The 25,890-nt window shown below is 38.4% G+C and overlaps 1 protein-coding gene across 1 annotated transcript; it reads right to left on the minus strand.

Annotated features, from left to right (window-relative positions):
* Positions 1–1,345: 1,345 nt before the first annotated feature.
* Positions 1,346–24,300, minus strand: mrps5 (mitochondrial ribosomal protein S5). The gene is made up of 12 exons (XM_044136404.1): positions 24,192–24,300; positions 23,023–23,175; positions 21,396–21,521; positions 20,744–20,857; positions 19,721–19,840; positions 17,210–17,244; positions 7,123–7,213; positions 6,817–6,863; positions 6,541–6,598; positions 3,385–3,447; positions 3,149–3,285; positions 1,346–1,865 (listed from the first exon to the last, which is right to left on the minus strand). The coding sequence occupies exons 1-12, from the start codon at positions 24,238–24,240 to the stop codon at positions 1,641–1,643; spliced, it is 1,218 nt and encodes a 405-aa protein (XP_043992339.1). The 5' UTR covers positions 24,241–24,300; the 3' UTR covers positions 1,346–1,640.
* Positions 24,301–25,890: the final 1,590 nt, after the last annotated feature.

Raw genomic sequence — 25,890 nt, forward strand, 5'->3', positions numbered from 1 at the left:
TTTGTTTAATTCCGGGTATATATTATTATGTAGAGACGGTATGAATAAACGTCCGATCTAGGAACAGAGAATGAACCTACTGACTGTAGCAGTCATACTTCTGTGGGTGTATGCAACAAATAATCTTTAATATATAAACTAATGTAATATAAAAAGTGATGAAATCTGAAATTAGGGTTTTTTTCATGAGTTGGAGTTTTGAAACTAGTCTCTTTATTGGTCTTTTCAGGTTACATAAAGCCAAAGAAGGTAACTTTTATAAAATATGTTTTTTTTTTACATATTTGTTAAAACTATAATAAATGTAATTCATAGTATTCGGCAGTATAATTCACTTTAAGTCATTTGACCAGTCAAGAGGAGAGTATAAGCGCTGACAATCACCTTCCCTCCCTACTCTCTGCTATGCTACATCTAATTCCCCACAATAAAGGCTAGTTAGCATGACCACAGATGACGAATGGTCCATATTTTGCAGCGTGTACATAAGATGATTGACAGCGCTGAGACCCTCCTCCTGGACTTGACTGGTTGTTTCTGACCAAGTGGTTTTATATCTGGAGATGGGAATAGGACCACAAGGAGGAGGCAGAGGAGCTGAATTTCTCTCCAAAGATGATCTGTCTCATATTACACCATCAGGATGTAGAACTAGATTCAATCTTGAACAATAACAATACATGCTCCAACTGTGTTTCTGGGTATGAAATGTAAAAAAAAATCTACAGAAAGCCATCCATGGACCATCAGTGTGAATTTACGACATACAGACAAAACACTTTGTGTCAGACACAAAGCTGTAAGCTGCAGGGGTGAAGTGAGGTTTAGCTCATAGTTTAAAATATATTAATAAACTTTTTTTTTTTGCACACAAAGGCTACAGGGGCCCAACCAGGTATAAGGTGTGATTAATACAGAGGCTTGTGAGTGTGAAATTAATTTAAATGTCATTTCAATTAAATAAGACAAAACTCGTTACTGATTCCTAGTTTATTTCTGTCTGTTTGAGCTTCTGCTTTTTCTAACGCAAAAAAAAAAAGAAAGAAGAAAAACAAGAAAATTCAAACCTATATTGGAGGTTGTTACATTTCGAAGATTCAGCAGCAGCAGCTCATTACTTTCCAACACATGTAGACGCTGCCACATGTCGAAGAATGATGAGTGGGCTCCTGCGGCGCCGTCTGTCGGGTCACTGCATTTCTAAGTCAGTACATAGTGGAGCAGTGCAGATTGTGTCAGATGGAACCTCACCTGGAGAATTTTCTCATCAAGTTCGACTTCCTTCCTGCTGTGTGCTTTTTATTTTATTTTTTTTAAAGTAAAAAAAATAATAATAATAATCTAATTGAGAGACTCAGAACAGAAACTTTATTTTATTGTCCATCTATTATGTAACATCACCAACAAGGACGACGACATTTTCATTGAATGTTCTAGAATGATGATTAAGAGTTTTTGCTCCCAAACAAACTTTTGTAAGTTTAGTGAATTGACATTTAAATGGAGGATCCACGATAGATTCAGATTTACGATGCTTTTTAATGTTTCTGTAAGAAAAATCTCCGCAAGTCCTTTTCGGTTTCCTGCCACTCCTCCTTACGGAGCGCTTTAATAAACCACCGTCCACCCTGCGGTCTGCTCTACCACACGGTGCGCTTCACCCCCGCCCAGATGGAGCGCTTGGTTCCCTGCGCGGCTCGGACGTCGTCCCAGTGCAGCTTTGTGTTGGGGACTTCGTCCACGGACTCCGGCTGGAGACGCGCTCCGTCTTTCGGGCTGGCCACCACCACGGGCAGCGGGCCCCGGTGGGCCTGGAACTCCACCACGTGGAGCTGCTTCTTGTTGGCCAGGTTCTGATGAGTTTCCTGAAGGGTGGTCAAAGAAGTGAAGGAGATTTAGCACTACAACAACGACGAGGAGATAAGAAGAGCTTTGTCTCTTGAGTTATTAATAAAAGCACAGGAGTTACGATGATCTGAATCGACGAAAACAGTCAGATACATTTTACTCTGACAAAGAAGGAAACCTCCAATTTCCTGCGTCATAGCCGGAGTAATTTATCTTTTATGTCTGTGTGAGATTAATCAGCTTATGAAATTGATTAAATCAGCAATTAAGACATGAAGAATTACCAACACAAGTTCAACTGTTCCCTAGTAAAGAATAAAAAAAAGCAAACAAACAAGAAACTAAAACCAGAAATTTAGTGTGTAGCATATTTGTAAGAATAACAATATCTTTTATTATCAATTATTATTAATTATTATTATTCAATATAATTGGATTTTTGACCAATTAAGTAAATGGCTAGTTTTTTCCTCGATAGGTACGACTCAAAAAGGAGCAGGTAGGCTAGAAGTTGCGAGTGTTTTTATATTTGAAATGTGAATAATATATATACATATTTACAACAACACTGGGAACATCCAAATGGACACTGACAAAACATGGGGAAAAATAAAAATAAAAACACAACAACCAAAGGAAACTAAATAAATCATTTGTTCCCAAATTTCTACAATTAAGAGCCCACACCTGTTAGTCCATTCATCCCAAATTGGGATTAATTAGGGCTCTCAACCAATAAAATCCTGCAGTGCTTGGTTTAAGTCCTGGGTGAACAAAAGTCGGATCCAAGTAGGAACAGAATCATTCGTTTGCTGCAAGATTTCTCCTACCTACCAGTCTGGTAGGCAAGCAGAAGTCTTCAATCACCAAAAAGTGAATTCTTTCCTTGGCTCTATGCCTGGTCTTCTAGCTCGCCATCAACCTGGCCAGTTCCAACATTTTATCTCACACTACCGGTTTTTTTTCCTCTCCCTTCTGACTCACACCAGTTGGGTCCTGCAGCTCTGCTCCTTCCAACATGTTCTAACCTTCATACTTCCCGCTCCAGCTAATACACCTAGCAGGTAACACTGCGGTGGTACACGTGACCCCAATACTCAATCGCAATTGGCTGATTAATAGTCTCGCGAGAATCGCTAATCATTCTATTAAAAGCATCGCGAGGTTTCAGACATAAAAGGTTAAAAGACTGGAAAATCGGAGAAAGAGGAAATAAAGGTTATGATTTACACCCGGGTTACAAGTGACTTTATTTTTGGAGAATTTTTCATTTCCCACTGACGTCCCAACACGATCTCACCTGACTGGCCAACCCAGTGAAGAGCGCCCGCGTGATGTTGAGGAGATTGACCGAGCCGTCCACTTTGCAGTACATGTCCTTGATGCCGATCAGCTTGCACAGCGTGATGACGGCCCTGTGGCAGCGCAGACCGTAACCTGCACACACAAACACACGCAATTAAACTCCAGCTGCAGTCACAGCAGAATATGTAATGATTAAATGGAAATGTGCAGAGCAAACTGACTCCAACCAACCCTCGTTTTGCTTCTTCATGCGCAGAGTCGTCCTCTTGAACCTGGAGTTGATGTCGTGATAAACTGTTGGCGGAGGGAGAAAAAAAAATAGCTGCATGACGGCAGAGCAGAGACAGATGGAAGCAAAACAGCCAAACCAATAAATGATAAACAAATCCGGGAAATCTTAACGAGCACCACGTGTTTTGTGGGCACTTGAGTTTTGCTTCCCGGTTTTTATCCCCCACATAACCTTTTTTTGGACGTTGTAGTTCTCTACATGCCCACCAGATGTCCCTCCTGCTCACTGCAGCAGCTGCAGCCCCTTACTTATTCACACTCTCTTCCTCTTCCCCTCAGGAGGAGCTGTGTGCTGCCAGACGCATTGCTTCAGGAGAAAATCCTGCGCTTGCCGACACATCCAGCGAATCAAAGAACTCGATTTTAAACGCGGATGCTGCTGCAGTGCAGACAGGCGTTGATGAGAACAGAGGAGGAAATAAACGAGTAAATGAATTTTCTAAAGATTTACTTATTTATTTATTTTAGTGCTCATTTGACAAGGTAAGTGAGGAATAGAAAAGTTGATTTAACTTAATATAAACTTCACATTCACTTAGGTGAGTCATCCACCGTAGGGAAAAAAAAGCATTTGCTGTAGCTGCAGGGGGTCCGACTTCATCTGACAAAGTGAGAAAATCAAAACAGATTTTTCTTATTTATTAATTTTTTTCCCAGAGAAAAGAACTGATTTATCTTTCAGACGCTGGAAGACCGAAGATATCACTAAACCGGTGGATTTCTTCGAACAAAGTCCAATATAAACGCACTTAACTTTATACAGAAACCAATGATTAAAGAATAGAACATTTTGTTTTTGGAGGAACTTTTACCAAAAAGAAAAAAGATTGACGACAAATCCCAAAGCACCTTACGACCTTTATGATTCGAAGGGCCACTTTTGCCTTCAGTCCAGATAAATTAAAGTCATTTAGAGACACCAATGTAATGTAATCTTTGACTATTTCTAACTTTATATAAACAGAAAGAAATATGTTTAGGCTTTCAAATACAGAACAACATGTATTTTGCTTAAAGAGGACATTTTCATCTATTATATGTAAATTATGAAAAATGTACTTTTAGTGTCGTACTGAATAACAGAAAAGCTGAAAAACTGCTAAAAACTTTAATTCATTAAATTGACATTCATTCAATAATTTAGATTATATGTCACAATGAGGGTCTGCATCAGATTCAAAACACCTAGTAAAACTAATATTAACCCTAACAATAAATAATATGCTACTCGTTCTAATCTGAAACGACTTATTTTTATTGACTGCCGGCAACAAAAAAAATCCTCGTCAATAAAAGAAAATTGAAAACATCAGTTTGTGGATGTAATATATTTAATTTGTTTCACTTATTGAGCAGAGTTAGTAATATGAATACGCTTTTCAATGATGTTCTAACTTATTGAATATGACTGTATATTTAAAACATATAAGTCCAGAGCAAAATGCAACTGAGAATCTGTGTGGTTCACATCTGCCCTTTATTCAGCCTGACTAAACTTCAGCTGATTTGTGCAAAATGATGGAAAAAAAACAACAACTTAGAACTTTGTGTCATTTCCCACCAACTTCCCCATTTTGCACGTCTTTCAGTAGATTCCTGAAAGAATGAATGAAAGGCCGTCGTCTTCGACGCGACAAAAATATTTTAAAGAACTGTTATTTTTATACTTAAAGCAATATTTCAGCAGACCGGCTCTTGCTGCAGTTGTATTCCTTTGCAAAAACATCCATTGGGTCAAATTGTTTCCACAGAAGAAGAAATTCAAGTAACCCAAGGCGGCGGGCGGTGGTGACATGGAGACAAAGAGGAAAAAAAGGAAGCAATCACACAGACGGGTTGCAGATGGCAGCACAGAGAGAGCAGAACCTGAGAAAATTAAATATACCACTGTTCCTGAAGTCAAGCAGGGTACAGATCCACACACACACCAACACAAACACACACACCCCGCCTGGTTTGGGGCCAAATTAGGAAGCTAACTTTCTCCTCTGGTGGGCGCGGCGGAGGCTGATGACTCACTCGCATTAATCTTCCTGACGCTGCTCTCCAGCAGCGGCGAAAGGAGCCAACTGGAGCTTTCCCATAAGAAAGTTCAAGTAATGCGTTCTGACTCTCGTTCACTGCCTTACAAAGCCATTTTTCAGATTATGTCACTTGTGAGACTATAAGTAGGTGATTCCAGGGGGCAGCAGAGAGGAAAGAGGAGAAAGCAAAGTTGAGATTATGAGCAAAGAGGGAACAGGAAGAAAACCTGGGCAGCGGAAGGAGAAGAGGTAAGATGTATAGACTGTTTAGTCTCCTCAGAGTATCCACGACCGTATTCAAATAGTTAAATTCCATTTTGATTACATTAAAAAATTTTTATCACATTAATTGCAGGGTCTGTAATTACTCCATCGCTTTTTAATCGAAAACTAAAATAAGCAACGTTTTTAATAAAGAAAACCTGTTTTGTGGCTAAGTGGCAAGAGAAGCGGCTTTGCCATCCATCGCTGTTGTTTGTGGATGAAACTTGTGCGTCAGATTTATGGGTGTACTAGAAACAAAATGTAAAGGTTCCAGCTCTGGACTTTTTTAGGTAAGTAAGCAAAACGTTGAATACTGTAATTGCATAAAAAAAAAAAATTACACGTTGAATTTCTGCTTCTAAAATGACTATAAGAACCATGTTATCATTGAAAAACATGGAAATGAAGTTTGGAAAAGTAAAGAAATGTTCCTGTATTTTCTTGAAATGTAAAATTGTGACTGCTCCTAAAAATCAAGTAGACTTTTAAACTTATCATAATATTATATATGATACTTATTACTGTTTTTGACATTTTTAGCTGGTCAATGAATCTGACTATCTGAAGCAGTAGCCGGCCTGCACTCTGCTGCTTTACAGACCTAATTAAAGGTCACACCAAGGTCATAATTTCAATGAATTAGAAAAGTATTTTTTTCATAATAACCCTTTGAAAAGGTACTTGAATAAGTGAGCAGTCAGATCTCTTCTATATCATGTTACTCGGAAACAACTGGGACACAAAGCAGACAGTAAACTGGATATGAACCAGTACTCACTGGTCAGCTCTACTGAGATGAGGAACTTACTGGTGTGGTTGTTGTATCGCTCAATGTGGTACAAATGGCGTTTGGCTCGGTTCTTGGCCTGCAAATCATGGATGTACGGCAAAACAGGCAGACAAAAATGAAGATACACATTTTAAATATCTGATGACCTGGTCATTTTCCAAGTAAAGATTTGAATAAACACCAGGTGACGTGGTTAATGCTGTGTTTCATAACGATGCTATTTACATACTTAACTCAAACCCAAGGAGAAAATGAGCAAGTCGACCCAAAATCCGACGTGCTTTGAGTTCTTACCTTCCTCAGAGCTGCATTTCGGTCTGCCGCTTTACCCAAAGCGAACCCTAACGGCACAGAAAGGAGAGGAGACCGGTTACAAAGCGGCTTTCCTCTCTCCCCTAAAGGACTTTTCCCCCCGGCATTAAAAGAAGAAATAAGTTTGAGAAAAGAAGAATAAGTCAGGATTTAAAAGGAATCTGCTCTGTTGTGTCTGCTTTAAAAATTCTGTCGACTCCTAAATAACATTCAGAGTCAAACTGCCCGACTTGTTTTAGTTTTAATTTATTTAAAAAGAAAAAAAAAAGATAAAAAGGGAGCTCAAACCTGCCACTCCGTTGCCATTTCCTACAGCAACCAAACAGCTGATGGACCTCTTCCTGCCCTCCCTGGCTGTCATGTTGAACACGCTCTTCACCTAAAATCCAAGCACAGCAAACCCACAATGTGACCCGGCAGCAAGTAAAGACTCTATTTATTTTAAAAAAGAGGAAAAAATAAAGAAATCAGACTTGGAGGTAGAGAAGCACTCGGCAGAATTATGACATTTGCAATAATATTTCATGGAGTGCTGAATTTGTCCAGTCAAAATAGTCCTTAGAAATCAATCCAAGACATACAGAAAAAGGTACATATGAATTTCAAATCCATTAGTTTTCAAAATTTAAATGCGAAATTTTTTAAATAAATCCTACCTCAATTGTACATCTTTGTTTTAGTCAAGAAGGTCCAAAACTTTACTCTAAAGAGCGTCACCTGACTCAAGCATGTATTTCTGAAGTATCTATCTTCATAAAGGTGGTTAAAATTGGGCTGATGGTATTCTTGCATCTACAGTAACTGCTTGCTGATTATGTCCCTGCAGTGTTCAGTTGAAACTGTAGGGGGCAGCAGTCACATGCCAGAAAGACAAATGAAAGTTTAAGAAAAAGAGCAGAAGCTGAAGAAGCTGTGCAGAGGAGAGTTGGAGGACAAACAGAAAGGAAAATAAAACAAGATTATGAGAAAGGCAAGAGAAGTGAGATAAAACAGACAAAATGAGGAAAACAACACAGAAGTGAGGAGGAAAAAAAGGCTCTAAAGACAAAGGTGGAAATTTGGCTTGACTTAATCTGACAAATTAGGTGTAGAAGAAGAGAGCCACAACGTGAGAAAACAAACAAAACACAGAAGATGCATAAAAACGAAGAAAAGAAAAACATGGTTATGGTGAAAAGTATTGTGAAGAAGCGTTTCTGTGCAGATGAACATGCGGATGTGCGTTACAACAAACACGAGATCGTGAGTTTGTGTGGCGCCCTGATGACACACAGGCCAACTGCTGACTCCCAAGAGACTCCCAGCATAAAGTACGATGCGACTAACACACACACACACCTGCACAGAAAGGCAGAGTGAGACGGGATGCTGGGTTATACCTTGAGCAGCCGAGCTGCTCAGTGTCCACGGTGATACATAAAATCAGCACATTAAACCGAGTTCATTAAGAAAATTAGAGCATTGATTAGAGTATACTTTTAAAGATGTTATAATGGACTTATTAATTAATGGGATTATTACGCAGTTGACACCCTTTCACCTAAGGCATTATTCATGGTTCTCAGTTAGCTTGAATGTAACGGCGCATTCACACCAGCTCCATTTAATGGAACTATGGTTTGTTCGTTTGGTTCGTTTAGGGAGGTGTGAACACGCGATCGAACTCTGGCCCACCTACAATCCTAGGTCTCGGTTCGGTTGAGGTGAATTCTGATGCTGTTCCAATGCATATGTGAATACCAAGTGGACCAAAGACCGCTCCAAAAGCAGGAAGCGGACTATAGCGCTGGGGATTCTGGGTAAATACAACCTAAATAAGCATTCAAATCTAGTGCTAGCTGGAGAAATGGCTCCTGACATCAAAAGAGAAATCCTACAACCACTCAAATCTGACGCTACTCCATTTTTGCTTACATGTTGCAGAGGAGGAAATTGCACTCATGTCTTTAGAGGTTTTTGTATCGTTTTCTTCAGTGGTTCTTGGTGCAGCGCCACCACAGGGAAGGAGGGGAACAGGTTTTTAAAAGGGTTTGGATCGTTTGACAATGCAATGTGAAAGCGACCAGAACCAGGCGAAAATGCAGCAAATGTTGCAATTTTGGTTCAGCTGTGGTTTAAAAATGTAACTGCCTCTCAGTGCGAGGTGACAGGTAGGGGAGGGGAAGTGTGTTGCTCTATGAGCTGTACTGTCTGAGAAAACTCATTTCATTTCTTATGACATATCAGCACACACTGCCTATAGCAGAAACCCAATTAGAGAATGGTCAGCATTTCCAAAAGAATGCTGACAACTAGGGCCGACACGCTTAATCGGCTTGATCACGATAAATCGATTATGGAGATAATTGTCAACTGATTTAGTAACAAACTGGAGTATACAGATTTAAAACAAGAGGCTATTTGCAGAAAGAACACCACATTCAGAGCAGTAATTAAGCCAAAAATGTACAAAAAGTATAAACATTTTTCATTTCAGATAAAGAAAAATCTTATGTTCGACCTAGAAAGTGGCAGTTTTAGGTGAACCCACCAAAAAACAAACTAATAGTCAGTTTGCTTCACAATCAGTTGATCCAAAAATAATCACCAGATTAGCCATACACTATAATTATGCTAAGTGAAGCAAAACTGGATGAGCTTTCCACTTCTATTCTTTAGCTGTAGATAATTAAGCATATACTGAAGGAAAGGTGCTATTGCATTTAAGGCAATGCCATGTTTATGTTTTATTGTTATCTTTTTAAAAAGGAATATTTTAATGTATTTCTAGTATTGTTCAAAAGCAGGCTAAAATGATAAAATTAAAAATCGATAACTAAAATAAAGTGTGACTTGCATCTGAAGAAGCTAACGGTTACAAGCTAACATCCACGCAGGGACATTTAAAGGAGACAGAAGCTGCTGTGATATCTGCCTGCAGACAAAAGTAACCTGAAAAAAAATATATAATAATCAATGGTCTGATAATGGTAAGACTACACATTTAAAATCTTGTGTATTTACCGCCTTATGTTTATTCATAAACCAGCTCTTTCTTTGAGCTGGCTCATCTTGGCTACAAATCCTGGCCTGCTCCGGCGCCTGCGTGCCAAACAGAGGGAACAAGTGACAGGAAAGTGTTGCATCTCCTCTGATGGGGCTCCAGAGTTTAGCTTCGCCTTCAGCTTCACAACTTATGCAACAAGCACATTTCAGTGAAGGGTTTATAATTTAACCAGGGGGCCAAAGACGAAGGATTGGGGTCAGGGTAGCAGCGAACACCAAAACACTCCTACAACAATCCTGCAGGACACGCAAACACACAAGTACACACCGAGGAGATCCTGGGCGCTTCGGCTTCCGTGGTTAAAAATTAAAAATCTACGGGATTTCTTGGTTTTCCATATCTAAGCGCACACTTATTGTTGATGTTTTCACAGGAACCTACGAGCGCTTTGTAGATGCCGGATGTTGTGGGCATTTGCCACCTCTCGTTTCGTTTCGTAGCCAAGCTTGCGTTTGACTTCAAGGATAAAGAAACGGTGAGGTTTCCGCACAGATGGTATTTCAGACGCATCTCGCAGACCAGATTCCATCAAGTTATTAATTCTCACGTCTTGGTGTTGCCGGTGGCTACCAGAGCAGACGCCCGTGAAGACGATGAGGAGCTCCTGGCTGCAGTTGTCATTTTAGTTGAGGATGCATGGGCTTTGGCGGCGCGTTAGCAGCACAGCAGATGGGTTAGGGTTTTTTTTTTTCTTTCTAAGGCGGATGAGCGACAGAACGCCGGTGGGAGGATGTTTCTATCTTGCTCTCGCTGCTGCCTAATCGGTTATTTTCTCAATCTGTTGCTTCGCGTCTCCTTGTCTGTCTGTATTTGTCTATAAGTTGCAGTGCAGGAGGGAGATCATCTCAGCACATGGGACCGCAGGGCGTTGAGAAAGCACAAAGAAACTGACAATCACAATAACATCACCGCTGCATTAGCATGCATTACCTCGGCAACTTGGGCTTTCATGTTTTCCCAGCTCTGCGAACGATAAAGGGGTTTGTCGTACTTCATTGTTGCAAAAGTTTACGCTTGGTCATGCCCTAAATGCACCTCCAGTAAAGTTATGTCTTTGATTTAAAAGACTTAATAATCTGGAGGTTTTTGAAACGGCTCATATTTCAAAACACCAAAGAAGAAAAAAAAAAAGAAAAGAAAAATTTACTTATTGCCGGAATAACGGATGGACTTTTTAAGCACTTTCTAGAAGCAGTAGAAGAAAAGTGTCAATTTACATAAAAGGTCTCCTTAAATATCTAGAAATCTAAAATACTCTCCTAAATGGTAAAACAAGAACTATAAAACAAAACAGGATAATGCAAATGCAAACAGTGTGTGTAATACATGCAGGCATTTTTTCTCAACATCAACTAATTGTGTATGTAAATTTTTCTTCAAAGACAGAACTGATGTGTGTGTGTGTGTGTGTGTGTGTGTGTTCTACTTTACCTACTATTATATGACCTGTAATTTTATTGTTTTTCTTGATCAAATTGAATGTGCTTGGCAGCTGCAATCTAAATTCACCACAATATTAGAAACCGCCCATCCCGTCTAAAAGTGCACATAAAATCTCCCTTTTTCTGCCAGCTGTTTGTTTGCAACCAAACTTTCAAGGTTCTTAACTTCAAGGAGAGGAAAAAAAAAAAAAAAAAAAACTTGTTCCATCACTGACAAGGCTCCATCTCCATTAATGAAATCACTGAATCCAGTCCAAGAGGCTGCCGAACCTGGAGGGAGGCCATGAACATCGCTTTCATCTTGTTTCACTTTAACTCTGTCATCCCTTCTTTTCATTTTCAACAAACTACTTTGTGAGCGTGCCAGACACGCTACCTCTTTTCTTACAGGCTGATGTTTGTGATGTATTATTTTTAACTAAATGGGGCGCCACTGTGCGACATCGCTGGACTTAAAATGACTTTTTGGATGACGTCGTTTTAAAGCATTTTCCCATCCAGGTAGGGAACATTTGGCTTTACCGAAACTTGATGGCAGTCATAAAATATTTACTCTGATCATTAAAAGATAATGTACCTTAACGTGGGAGGAACTTGGGACTTTAGAGGATTAATAATTGTACAATAAAAAGTTAAGATGTGTAGTAGTTTAAAACATTAGCAAGACAGTTTTGCAATGCTCAAGTTTAAAACATACTTTGCGAAAAACTCAAAATCTCAAATCTTTTTGGTCTAGTTTCTAGGGAAAATATCTTAGTGTGCTTGAAATGCAACAAATATAACTGATAGGTAACTTTTCAGCAAGATAAAGGAGTTTGTTTTTTATAACTGAATAATTCCTTAAGATTGATTAAAAACAAAAAAAAAGTACAAGTTATAAGGGAAATAATCTGCCAGTGGAACAAGACATTTTTCTCATATTTAACTGATAATATAGAAACAAAATGTCTTGTTCCATTAGCAGATTCACTTCCAACTAGTAGTTCTACATTAATATTAAGAAATTATTCACTTAAAACAAGCTGAAAAGTTACTCGCTATATTTGTTTCATTTCAAGGTATAAGGTATTTGAACTAGAAACTAGACCAAAAATACTTGGTAAAATGTCGTTTTTTTCATTATAACTCTCAACTCTGAATTAAACATGTGTATCTTCCTTTTAGGTCCCATTTCCACAGGATTAGGAGCGCGGTGTCAGGAAACAGCCAGGATGTGAGTGGTCTTTAAAGGGCTTTTGGCACAGGACTCATACGAGCAGTGGGCTTGGCATCGAGTCAGAATTGCCCCGACTGTTTTAACAATTCCTGAAAACAACGCGGTGCGGTACAAGTGGTTTATTATCAGGGCGGCAGCATGTAGGCGGCCTGGGAAGGAGCATCCTAGAGAACGGAGGCAGGAAAATCCAGACTGAGGCCTGCAGGAAACACCAATGAGGTTTGGGAATCGATGGTTTGAGAAACGAACAGCCAGCAGCGCCTCATCACGCTCACTATGTGCAGGCAGTAGGTGAGTTGGTTGCCATTTCTGTTGTGTTCTTCTCCCTGCTCTGGCTTCGAGCAGCAAGCTCTCAGCAGGCAATGGAGACAACCAATCCAGACTTGTCAAACAGCAAGAAAAAAGAAAAAAAGAATAGAATACAATGCCATACTCTGGCATCTTTCCTTGAACTGCCATGTTGGACGAATATCATCAACTTTGGGTTTTTCAAGCAATAGGCTTTCATAGAAAATCCCACAACATTTAACGCGTGGAGTTTAATGATAAAGAGGGAAAAGCTGGAGAGTTCCTTTTCCGTTTATTTATATAGACAATAAACAGCTCATTAAAAAAGAAGAAGAAAGTTGAGTCTTTGAGTCTCAGTAATGTCTTGGCTTTTCGCCTTCTTAGACGTCCACAGAGATCATTGTGCTAAAGATTCCCATTCAGCTACATCCTCCCAGGCAGCCGACAGCCAGATGAAGTCGTGCAGAAGCAGACAACAGCGCGCAGCCGCTTCCTAACGCGATCCAAGAGAGTAATCCCAAGCCAGAACCAGGACGTGGAGCCATCAGAGATGTAGATGGTACGATCACTGCTGCTGATGTATTAGCATGAGTAAAGCGCAGTAAAGGCATGAAAGAGCCAGTTTGCGATTAGGGCTGAAATGATTAATTGGATTAATTGTGATGGATCAGTTATTGAAACAACCGTTAACTGATTTAGTAATTGGTTAATTGTTAATTGGCGTACACAGACCCAAAAAGAAAAGGTCAACTGCTGAAAGAACAACACCCTCAGAGAGGAAATTAAGCCAAAACCGTGGAAAAAAATAAAAAATTTAGACATATTTTGTACATTAACCTTCCCACGGTCTTCAGAGATGGGATCCATTAGACCCCAGCAAGCTTTTTGCTGTGTGTATGTGTTTTTATAAGATTTTATATATTTTTTTTTTGATAGTTTCGGGAACTGACAGTCTGGCGGGACAACCCTCTAGTCTCCTCCTCCCTGCTATTTGTCCATGGTATTTGCTGGGCTCCTCCTGAGCATCACACAGGCATTTTAAAGGAATGATGTGCTATTTTAGGCAATTAAATGTTTACGTTTTTTATTATAAAACAAATTGAATAGTTTGCATATTTTGGTGAATTTCTAATATTGCATGGAAAGGGCTTAAAAGAAGAGCACCACTTGCGTTGCCCTGAGCCAATAAACACCAACAGCTACTGCAAAATTGGGAGTTTCTCTAACTTTCCAATTGTAGTCAAAATCCAAAAGTTTTGAGTTTTGTGGTTCATGTCGCCTTGTTTTCCCAAACTTCACAGATTCACAGGCCTTGCTCCACCTCTCGCTTTTTCATCCGTCTCCCTCCCCGCTTCCTCTTCTCCCGCTGGATCTGCTCACTAATGCAGCCTCATCGTCCTTGGGAGACGAGCCTCTTTTTCTTTTTTTTTTTCCAGTAAGCCTCTTCCATTTCATTAGGCCTGAATTTATAGCGCCACACACAGACACACACTCATCCCCATGAAGGGTGTATTTATAGAAGGCGATGGCACCATAAAGGTGTCTGTCGGCTTCCAAGGGGAAGTCTAATGTCTGTGACACCGTTCTTATTGATGCGCACAGGAGAGCTGGGGAAGACTATCAATGCGAAACACACCCACACGCATTAATGTCCATATATGGAGTAGATAAAAAAATAAATAAAATGCCTAAAAGGTGATTAGAAATAGCTATCATGAAGAAGAAGTGAACACCAGAGAAATCTACATGAAATATTTAGAAATGATATCCAGCTGTGCAGTAACCATGAATAATGCACAGCTTATTTCCTACAGATCTTCCAGCAGGATAATGTGTGTGAAGAAGGGCCACAGAGGCATAGTTGGGTGTTTGGTGTGTGTGTGTGTGTGTGTATGTGACCCTGTGGCAGAGCTCCCACCAGCTCACCAGGGCCCATTAGTGCTAATTGAATTAAGGGGAGATTCTGCATGACGAACAGAGAATCTAAATGAACTGTCCGCAGAGAGTACCGTATCCATATGTCATCCAACACACACACACACACACGCACACACACACACACACACACACACACACATAGCCGCTTTGTCTTCGGTCTTTCAATTTAACAACTGCTGAGGGGAGTCATTCAGCTGTAGGCCGAAACTTGAAGTTTCCTTGGTACATTTTATTAGGGTTGCATGTTAGAATATTTTCTTTGGTTTAGTTTTACAACATAAAAAAAAATGCAACAAAATATTTTTCGTCAAGGACTAAACTTCTCAATTTAAAGTAGCAGGTGGATTAAATAGGTGGTCAGACGTCGTTATCTGTATTGGTTCAGCATTCTGGACAAAATCTGCCTTCCATGAGGCAGGAAGCTTCAAAATAAAAATGTTCTGTAAATTCATTAAAATGTAAATATACATTTTCTGTAGCAATGTAGCAAAGATGAAATTACTTTTGTACAACTGTTGAAATAAAAGAAAACAACTATGCTGACATGTTGAGCTCACACTGACTAGAGGCGTTTTGTTCTGTGCTAACTGAGTTAGCACAATTAGCATAGCCCATTTCTTAATGACCGCTCAGGTAAGAAACAGAAAACAAAGTTTATTTATAGTAGAACAGAGTAGTTAAAAAGCCTCTTTCTTCTCTTGGCATACATGCCGCCCCGTTCCAACGCTGCCCAGGGCAAACGCCCATCTCAAAAACCACTGCCCAGTCAGTTACATATAATTGGACCTCAGCACTGTTCGCTCACTTTAAATAGATGCGGTCACACTTTCCCGCATCTCATCATGCTGTCAAAATGAGAAGATCAGTGCAAAGGTCTGTGTGGAGCAGCAGTTTCATAGCAGTACTATAAAACTTTGCGTTTGTGCCGACAATTAACTTTGTGCACGTTTTATTTAGCTTATTATTTTTACCTCTTTAATATTGTTCCTGTTAAGGTACGAAGGGTGAAGCAATGAAGAGTTTTGCAGCTTAAATAACTCCACAAAACCAGAGCTTAGGTGAGTCTTAACAGTGTTAATATGTTGTTGACTTTAGGAAAACATTAGTAGAACTCCAAAAGGGCTTCATGCCTGTGTGTTTAGTTAAATAAGTGGGGGAACCATAAACGAAGAAGAAGAAACATTGTCTGCTAACATCTATCTAGACGTAAACTCGTACAGCGGAGGAGAAAGATTAAAGATTCGCCAAAGAAACAACTCAGCCAGTTTCCCAAACCGACACCTTCTCTTTTCTTACTCAACAAAAACTTTTACTTTTGCTCTGATGATTCTGGCTGAAAGTATTGACCTTCTTTGTTCGAGAGGAAAAATGTCAGACACTACACACTCAACGCTTTCAGACTTTCTGCTTCCTTTGCTCTGTGACCCTGAACAGAACCGGAAAGATTAGAATCCGTCACCGTTCTCTTTAGGTATTTTTTTTTTTTTTTTTTACTTTCAAAGATTCACAAAAAAGTTCATCTAGCTCTGTTCATACAGCTGATATTTCCCTTCTGATTTTCACTGCACGAAAGGCTAGACTTTAAGGAATAAAACTGCAAGTGATTTATAAATAAAGAACAATAACAGCGTTCCAGACTACAATAGAGAAAAAAGGAATTTTTTGATATATTAAAACTCTTTTTTTATACTAATTAATAATCCATGTCTTGGATAATATGTACAAAATAACCATAACTAAATAAATCTTTGTTATCGATTCATTTGAATAAAGATTAAAATGAAGTTTAATGAAGTTTGAAACAAACTTCAGTAAAGTTTGTTTCAAAATCAACCAATCAGGAACAAAGTGAAAGAAATTCACTTAAATACACATACCTCGAATTGTAGTGACATTTTCCATTTGACTGGGGTGTGTTTAAGCTTGGTGTCATATTTGTGCTTCAATTTCAAAACAAAATTAATTTGCTCAAATAAATATATGTCTTAGAATTTCCCTCTGATCGGCTCCGATTAGTGATTAGTAGATCAATAATCTACTAATCTACTAACTAGTAGATCACTAATCTACTAGTTAGTAGATCATGCTTTTTTCTAGTCATTGAAAGCGTCACAGCTAAGTGCAACAATTTATTCAATTAGTGCATCAACCAATAGCATGTATTTTGATATGTCCATTTCTACTTTAATAAAAAATTATGTCTTATTAATGATATTTTTGCCATATTACGCTTTGCAAGTATGATTTTATTTTGTTCTTTAAAGTGTGATTAAAACAATGTGATTCCAGATCATTTGTAATGGTCCTGATTATAAAATGTATGAAAGTAATAATGACACTTTTCTAAAAGAATCAGCCCTAAAAAAACAAAAAAACAAAAAAAACCTGTGTACGTTTGTAATCTGTTCAGTACGATTAAAAGAAGAAGAAGAAAAAAAGACTCACCTCAATGACTCGAGAATCAAAGTCTTCATAGGTTTCTGCCAAGACAAGGAAAAAAAAGAACGATTTGAAACTCAAACACACATCCCAACACGGTGAACAGATTAGACTGGCCTCCCGCTAGCAGGACAAATGCCCAGAAGTCTTTGCAGCAGCGTAACGAGTTTGCACTCCTCATTTTTAGTGACCTCTGAAGGATGTTCGTTTCCCCCACGGCAATCTGCTCACTTTTAACCAATTAACAACAAACAAAGGCGGAATTAAACAAAAGGCCATGGAGGAAAAAATAAAACCAAAAAAAAAATCTAACTGTATCAGCACAGATCTGTCATCTGGGGGAATGTCCCGCCGTCTTTATGAAAGCCTCCCTGATCACAGGCAAACAGGCTGTAAACGCACCGAATCCATCGATTGTGTGTTGGAGAGAATAACAAGTAGAGTGTGTGTGTGTGTGTGTGTGTGTGTGTGTGTGTGTGTGTGTGAGCAAATAGACGCAAGACAACAAATGTACACACACTGCCTTGCAAATGGATTCAAACCTGATGAGATTTGACACATTTTGTTCAGTTGCAACCACAAATTTCAGTGCATTTTGAGGTGATTTTGTGTCATAGACAAACATAAGGTTACATAAAAGTGTGAAAAGTTTTTGTTTTTTTTCACAATAAAACTATTAAAGGCATTTTACTCCAACACCCATAAATAAAATCCTCACCTGCATGTAATTTAGTTCATCATGACATGCCGACTGTTAGGCTTTGTAAAACCAGCAGCATTGTCTGGTTTGCCTTATTTGGCTCTACTTTGAATCATTTGGGGATTATAAATCTGAGTAAATAAAAAATCAATTGAGGTGTTCCTCAGGGGTCTATTCTTTGACCACTTTTACTTATCAATTAATTAATTTCTTGCTATATTTGAATCCTGGTGACACACAGCTTTATACCTGTGTCTGTCCATGACCAAACCCCAAAACAGCCACGGAGTCAAGAGTGAATTTTCTTTAGTTTGACGCAGATAAAACAGAATTAATCGGTACTGAAGGAGAACAAAGACTGAAAATGTGTGAATTAGAAAAGCTCAATAGATTGAAAAAAAAAAAAACAAGAGATAAAGAATCAAAAGAACAAGCAAAGAACAGAAATTGCAGAAAACCTCGGGGTGTGATTTAAGCACAATGTGTGAAACCAGAGGGAAAGTGAAACGGGAGGTAAAAACCCACCTAAATCAACACGGAAGGACAGAAATGTCTTTCTAAATTAGGAAATCGTCCCACTTGACACTTGAGTGGAAGCCTCATCTTCATCACTGATAATGGGCTCCCATGCTGACCTGTCACTCTTCCTCTCCCACACAAAGCTGCACAGCCCCTTATTACTCCTCCGCTGCCTCATCCGTCTCCCTCTCGTCCCACCGCTGCCGTTATTTCCACGTCCTCCTGTGCCACTCGGCGCGTCTGTCCGAGAGTGAGCTGTGCCTCTGAGCCTTGTTTGTGTCATGATGCGGACTCACTGATGATTATCCAGTCGGCACTCAGGCCGCGCTTGGATGTCGCTTTTAGACTGCAGTGTCTGTGCTCGGGATTTCAGTGCCGGTCGCCTAGTGCATGTCGTTTTGCAGAGGTTACGCCATCTTTGCAAAAGTACCAAGACTTGATGATGTAGTTGTGTGAAAAAATTGCATAACGCACTGGTTCTAATTTCTACAAAGTATGATTAAAAAAAAATAAATACCCTGATGAAATACAATGTTTGTGGTTGTAACATAACATGTAAAAGTTTCATGCGTGTGGAGAATTTTGAAAGGTACTCCAAGTAGAAATTTGTATTCATTTCCAGGCTGTTTATGGTTGGAAATAAAAGCAATAGCAGAGCAGGGCTGAATCGAGTCATCGTTATGAATCGATTATCGAAATAATCGTCAATGAATTCAGCAATCGATTAATTGTGGAGAATACAGATTCAAAACCAGGCCAATTGAAAAAGAACAACACACTTAGATGAGTAAATAAGCCAGAAATTAACAAAAATATGTACATTTTGTGTTTCAGGTTAATAAAAATCTCCTTTGTCTGTAATTATGCTCCACCCAGAACTCCTCAGAATTTCAAAGGGTTACATTTTCATAAACAAAAAAATAATAATTCTAATACGTACCTTTTGCTTTCCAATTATTAATTATTTAACCCAAAAAATAGTCAACAGATCGGCCCTACACTGTATTGTTGTTAAGTGGAGCACAACTGATGTTAGAAGTATTTCTTTTTTGTGCTACAAATTATCAAGAAAACTAAAGAAATACGATGTTATGACATTTTAGGAATTAAAATGTTCATCTTCTAACTTAAAAAATGAAAAGAAATGAAAAATCAGCACAATGTACCAATTTCTTTATCTGATTAACCGATTTAATCGTCAGAAGAACCGATTAGTCGTCTGAAATAATCGATTATTGAAACCATGGTCAGACGCGGCCCTAAAGCGGACAGTTTTTTGAAGTCTGGGAGCAGGTTACCTCCATTGGGTCCGGGGTCAGGCTGCCCCAGGCTGATGCCCCCCCAGGAGTTTCCGGTCCAGCCTCTCTCTCTCTTCACCTTCATCCTCCTCCTCTTCTCCCACTCGTCCCTCTGCCGCACTGCCGGGAGACAAGGCAGACCAACGTCTCACTTCGAGCGTCTCGACGCGAGACACGTCAAAGGTGCTTTCAGTCGCTGTCAAATTAGGCGTGTGATTGCTGCTGACTAATGAGATCACAGCGGAAACAAATTGGAAACTTCTCACACCAGCGGTGCTTCAATTTCTCAAATTGAAGACTTCATTTCCTCCTCTGCCCCCGCTGTTTTTCATAAAAAGGAAATTTCCGTTGCATTAAATGTCGGTAACAATATCACACAGTTTTGTGTCGGGAACAGCGTTATGAAGTAACTAGTTACATCTACTTAGTTACTTCTACTTGAGTAACTTTTGGGGGGGGAAATAACTTTTAGGAGTATTTTTTACTTTTCTGTACTTTACGTGAGTAATTTTATTATGAAGTACTACTACTTCTGCTATTTTTAATTTCTGGAGTTACTTCAATGAATGAAGAACAAACTTGTTTTAACCAAACATGCACACACACACACACACACAGACACACGTATAACACTAAAATGATTTGTTTTGTTATTTTGTAATCATATTATTTATATTAATTATTTTCATTTAGGTTGTAAAATACAAAAATGCATTTTACAACATAAAACACATTTTGGTCCGTCTGATTATGTAATTTCTAAATATTAAATGATTGATGTTTTGATCAGATACAGTATTTGAGTGTCTTTTGTTACCAAATACTTTTTTACTCTCACTAGAGTCATTTCTTGGATGGCTACTAGTTACTTTTATGTGAGTAAAAATACGTTGCTATTCTTACTTGAGTACAATGTTTATCCACCTCTGGTTGGTAACAAAGGATCTATGATTTAAGCTCAATCTTAAGTCTGCAGAAGCAGAGAAAAAAAAAAATGTAATATGTGTCAATGTGTGTTTTTACTTAGTTCAGCTTGAACTTCCTGTTGCTCGGCGTCGCTTCTTCGGCTGAAGCTCTGAACGGCGCCGTCTTTTAACACAGGAGCATTCAGACCGGGCCACAAAAAACCACCTCGACCTGAAGACAGATGAGAACAAAAAAAATCTGTTCAATAAACAGCAAAACTTCAAACATGCACGGAGGAAATGGTGCATTTTAAAGGTTTAGCCACGTTTTTTATGGGGTTTTTTTTTGCAGTAGACAGAGAATCAGGCTAATGAACACATGATATTTAGCTAAAATGAGGTCAAAAAGAGAGGAAAGACAGAGAGAGAGTGAAAGAAAAGTGAGGAAAAATGATTCCAAATCCTAAAAAGAGGACACAGTGAACAAAAAGTCATTTTTCTTATCAGCAAAGAGCTGCAATTCATTCATTCAGACTGGCTTATGAATATTCTAGAGCGCCGTGTCCGTCAGCTGTCTGTTAGCATTAGTTAGAGGCATAAGTGCCAAATTATTAGAAGCATCTCTCTAAGGAGGATAAATTACAGAAATTACAGCCTGTTTGAAAAGGGAAAATCATGTTTATATCTGAAGGAACCAGGACACACACACACACCCGCACACACACACACGTCAAGAGTCATTTTCCAAACACAAACAGATGCCGTTTCACCTTCTCCGATCAGCTGTCCTCGATTGAGGTCTCTCTTCAGTTTGCGTTTGGTTCGCTTCCCTCTGCCCTTTCTGGCTCCGGCTCCGGATTCAGCCAACACACCCCTCCACAGTTCCTCAGCCGTCACTGCCAACACACACACACCCACACACATCAATCTTAATTAATGATTTGGGTTTTTTTTTTTTCAAAATAAGTTCTTATCTTCTCTTTTTGTACTTAAAAACTAAAGAAGTGAACGGCCACTAATCGTAATATTTATCTCATAATTAGAAAAATTGCAGAATGTTGAAAATATGAGCAAAAATGACTATGAATAAATTTGTTGAGCTAAATCAGACTGACCATACAACTCAAGCAGATGCATCTAAAGGCCAAGTGTAAAAGAATTTTACCATTTAGTAAGTGGTAAGATTTTAAATCAAAATTATTGTATGTACATATATATACACACACACACTTTTAGAAAAAATGTTCATGTATTTATATAATATGGAAATGATTAGGGTCTATACCAGGGGTGGGCACTCCTGGCCCTCGAGGGCCGGTGTCCTGCAACTCTTAGACTCTCCCTGCTCCAACACACCTGAATCCAACAGCTGAATCTCCTCCTCAGCTGCAGTCAGGTTCTCCAGAGTCCTGCTAATGACCTCATTGTTTGACTCAGGTGTGTTGAAGTAGAGATGCATCTAAAAGTTGCAGGAGACCGGCCCTCCAGGCCTGGAGTTGCCCAGCCCTGGTCTGTATGACACAAAGTAATTTCACAGAATAAAACAGTGGTTTAAATATTGGGTAAAATATTTAATATTTAAATAAGCTGTTTCTATGGGGCCCTAAATGTAAGTAATACTCTAGTTGTTCTGAATTGCAACATAAAGACAAAACACACTTGAAAAACTTATTGAAGAAAATATTAGTTTTCAGTTTCATGGACTGAGTTACAGTTTTAAAACAGTTTCTTCTTGGTTAAAGTTTTATAGTTTTTAATCAGTTGGTTCTATTTTCATTTTGATGTAACATTTGGTTGTTAATAAATATTTTTATTTGCTTTATGTATATTGTTTTTCTCTCTGATTTATGTTTGATTTTGCTTTTTGGCTTTTAAACTAAACATTATTTTTCTTTTAGTTCCTGTATATTAAGCATTATTAAAGTGAACCTTTGGATGCATTTTCAATCGTTTGTATTTTATTAACACATTGTGTTCATTATGTGCAAGTATTACTTGATCATGTTCAACAAATTACTTAAAGAAATATAAATAAAATCTCAGTTTTGCATTTGATAATATAAATATGGATGTCAAAATATTCTCTTGTGATTTTTTTCATCTGCTTTATTGTTTGAGTTTTCTTTTTTATTTTATGGTTGAATGTGGACACATTTTGCAATAAATATTATTTTTTAATTTGCCTTTTGTTTTGTTTATTTGTGTTTTGTTTTTTAGAGGATCCAACTAATTTTTTTTAACATAAATATATGTACAAATGAAAACAACAGAAGCAGGTTAGAAGCATAATTTCAACTAGACTTATTCTTTTTCCCCATTGTTTTAATCACACCAAGGGTTTGTGTTTTTAAGGTAGTAATGGAAAAGAGTTATAATGAAAAAATGTCCTTAACTCACACTTGTTGAAGAAACTGCCATGTCTGCTCTGCTGCCAGGTTGCTGATGGGTTCAGCAGAAACTCTGGGCGTCTCTGCAGAGAGCCTGCTGAGGTTCGACAGACAAGGTGAGACATCTGAACAGCTCCCACCGTGGTACGGAGTGATGCTGCGCCTAGAAGACAGGAAGAAGACAGGAAACATGTATAAAAGCTGCAAAGTGTCTTTTCCACTTAGGTAAGCCATACAGTGGATCTTCTAAGTGTACAAACGCAACCTAAAGTGTTGGGATTCTGTATGAAAATCTTTGTAATCATAATCTGATATGTAAAATCTAAAAAATAAATTTAAAAAAAGCAATAACCTTGTTGCCCAAGTGTGCAATTAATGGAAAAAGCTTCCAACTTAGCCCAATGTTAGATATTATTTGACCTCTTGGGAAATGCAGAACTTCCTCTAACTCATCGTTTTGTTTTATGGTCAGAAAAGTTGAGTTTTCTCATTATAATTCCAAGAGCTCACTGACAATTGATCCAGGAAGTCACAGAAGAACCAAGAACAGCATATGAAGCGCTGCAATTTTCACTGGCATGTAATGGTCAAAGTTGATGATTTAGCCACAAGAAAGAGACTATAGAGGCTAAAATTTCTATGACATTAGGAGAATTTTGGTTTTTGCTTTTTGGCACGAACAGTTAGTTGTTGGGCCAAGAATGCGTCATGCTTATTGCCAAGTTGGAGATGGATATCCTTTTCGTCCTCTAATAAATGGAAGCGACTTAGTGGTTTATTTCGACTGTCTTGCTGCGGAGTTGTTGATGTTGTTTCTTTAAATCATCTAGCATTTTAAAGTGCAGAGTGAATAAAAAATCCCGTGTCAAATCACGTTTGCGTTGCCGAGATTAAGCAAATTAAACAACCAGCAGCACTGATCTATAACTCTTAAAACATAAACACGTTGTCAATAACAACCACTGCAGGTAAAATGCAAGAATATAAAGCTGCTAAGTCTTCAGTACTGCTGCTATAAGAGGTGGCTGCTAAAGAAGCAGGGACAGGCTTCTTTAGCGTTATTAGACGCAACAGACAAGAATAACACAAACACACCACTCTGACATCAGCTAGCAGCTATCACATAACGACTGACTGAAATATCAAAGTTATAGAAGATAAAATAGACACATAATTAACCTCCGAGTGTGATGCGGAGGGCACTGCACACCCATACGGACGCCGCCATGTTGGGGAAATAATGGGTCCTTCGGAAGTCAACAAGGCGACTGTACTGTTGCCTGTAAAAAAATGTAAGGAAAAAAACCCCAACAAAGTAATAATAATAAAAAAAATGATTGATAATCCTACCATTAACTGTCATTAAATAAGTTAATAAAACTTATTACTCTAATTTCTTAGCCGATTTAAAGCACTGTAACTTTGTATATATATTTCAGTCATAATTTCTATACAACTCGACATACTCAATCAATCAACTCACTTTATTTTGGTAAATTGTCCACATCAAACACATGAAACAAAAAAATAAATAAACCCATAGTTTACTAAAAAAAAAAAAAAAAGGAATAGGCTGGAGCTGAATACTGAATTGTGACATGGATAAAAAAAAAAAAGACAAACCAAAACTGTATTTCAGTCAATTGTCCAAAACAAAACCATCCAAATAGAATACAGAACATTTACATTTCACATTAATCACGCACTATTTTTACAAAGAAAGCTTAAATACACTCATTATTGATATTGATCCTAATTTTGTATTTAATTATACATATTCCAGATAAAGTTACAATCCTAGATGAAATGTAAAAATGAAAACCTCTGCACGAGTTTGAGGATTGTGCAGATTTTCTCCTCTTGTCACAGGTGCAAAATTACATACTAAGGGCATTTACCAAAATATTCCCTCTACCAGAGCCCAGAGCTGCTCAGCAAACCACAAACATATTCAAGGTAACAGGTTTCTAGGAGCCACTTTCACTCAATGAATTTCCATTTAGTGAATTATCATTAGGGGGAAAAAATACTGCTTTTTCTTACCATAAACAAGGTTTTGGCATAGTTTAGGATAGATGACCACCCTTCTTACTGGTAACATCTACTTTAAGTTTGTTTATTTTCCTGCAAGGACTCTTAAAACACAACCCATAAAGTTTCAGTTGGGTCAGTTTTATTTTGGGGCTATAAAAGCCTGAAAGTCCACTAACTCCATCACGAAACCTCTTTCTTCTGAGAGGGTGCCACCAAATAAAGGGCTGCTTGCTCCAAAATCAAAATGTGTCAACACTGACTGTAATATCCAGCTGCTCAAACAAAACAAAAAAACAACTGTCATCTGCAGAAAGGTTTTATAGCCAAATAAAACAAAGTTTGAGCTGTGACAAGAAGTATGTTTGGAGGTGTAAAAGCTGAGAAAACTCTGTCCTTCAAGCACTGGCGTGGCAGCATCATTTACTACCAGTGATATTGGTGAATTGCAAAAAGTGGTTGAATAATAGAGAAGGAGAACTACCTCCAGATTCTTTAACGCCACCTCAAATCTACAGCTAGATGGTTGAAACACTGGGTGACCAACAAAATAAGAATCTCAAATATACATCAAAACAAGTTTTTGAATATATAGGGCAGAGTAACATAAACTTCTGGAACGGCACCAATGTCGGCACTGTAGAAAATGTGTAAACTGTGTTTTAAAGCTGCATCCTGTGCAGCAAATTAACCAACTTAAAGGAACTTGGGTCTGACAAGAAGAGCAGTCAAAGATCCAGTCAGAAAGCTGCCAGAAGCACATCAGTGAATCTATGTAAACTTCTGATTGTCACGGTAACGGTAGCGTTGATATTTCACACCAGAACTTCTTGCTGCGAAAAAATGT

The sequence above is a fragment of the Gambusia affinis genome, linkage group LG13 (assembly GCF_019740435.1).
Source record: "Gambusia affinis linkage group LG13, SWU_Gaff_1.0, whole genome shotgun sequence".
NCBI classification, from domain to species: Eukaryota; Metazoa; Chordata; class Actinopteri; order Cyprinodontiformes; family Poeciliidae; genus Gambusia; species Gambusia affinis.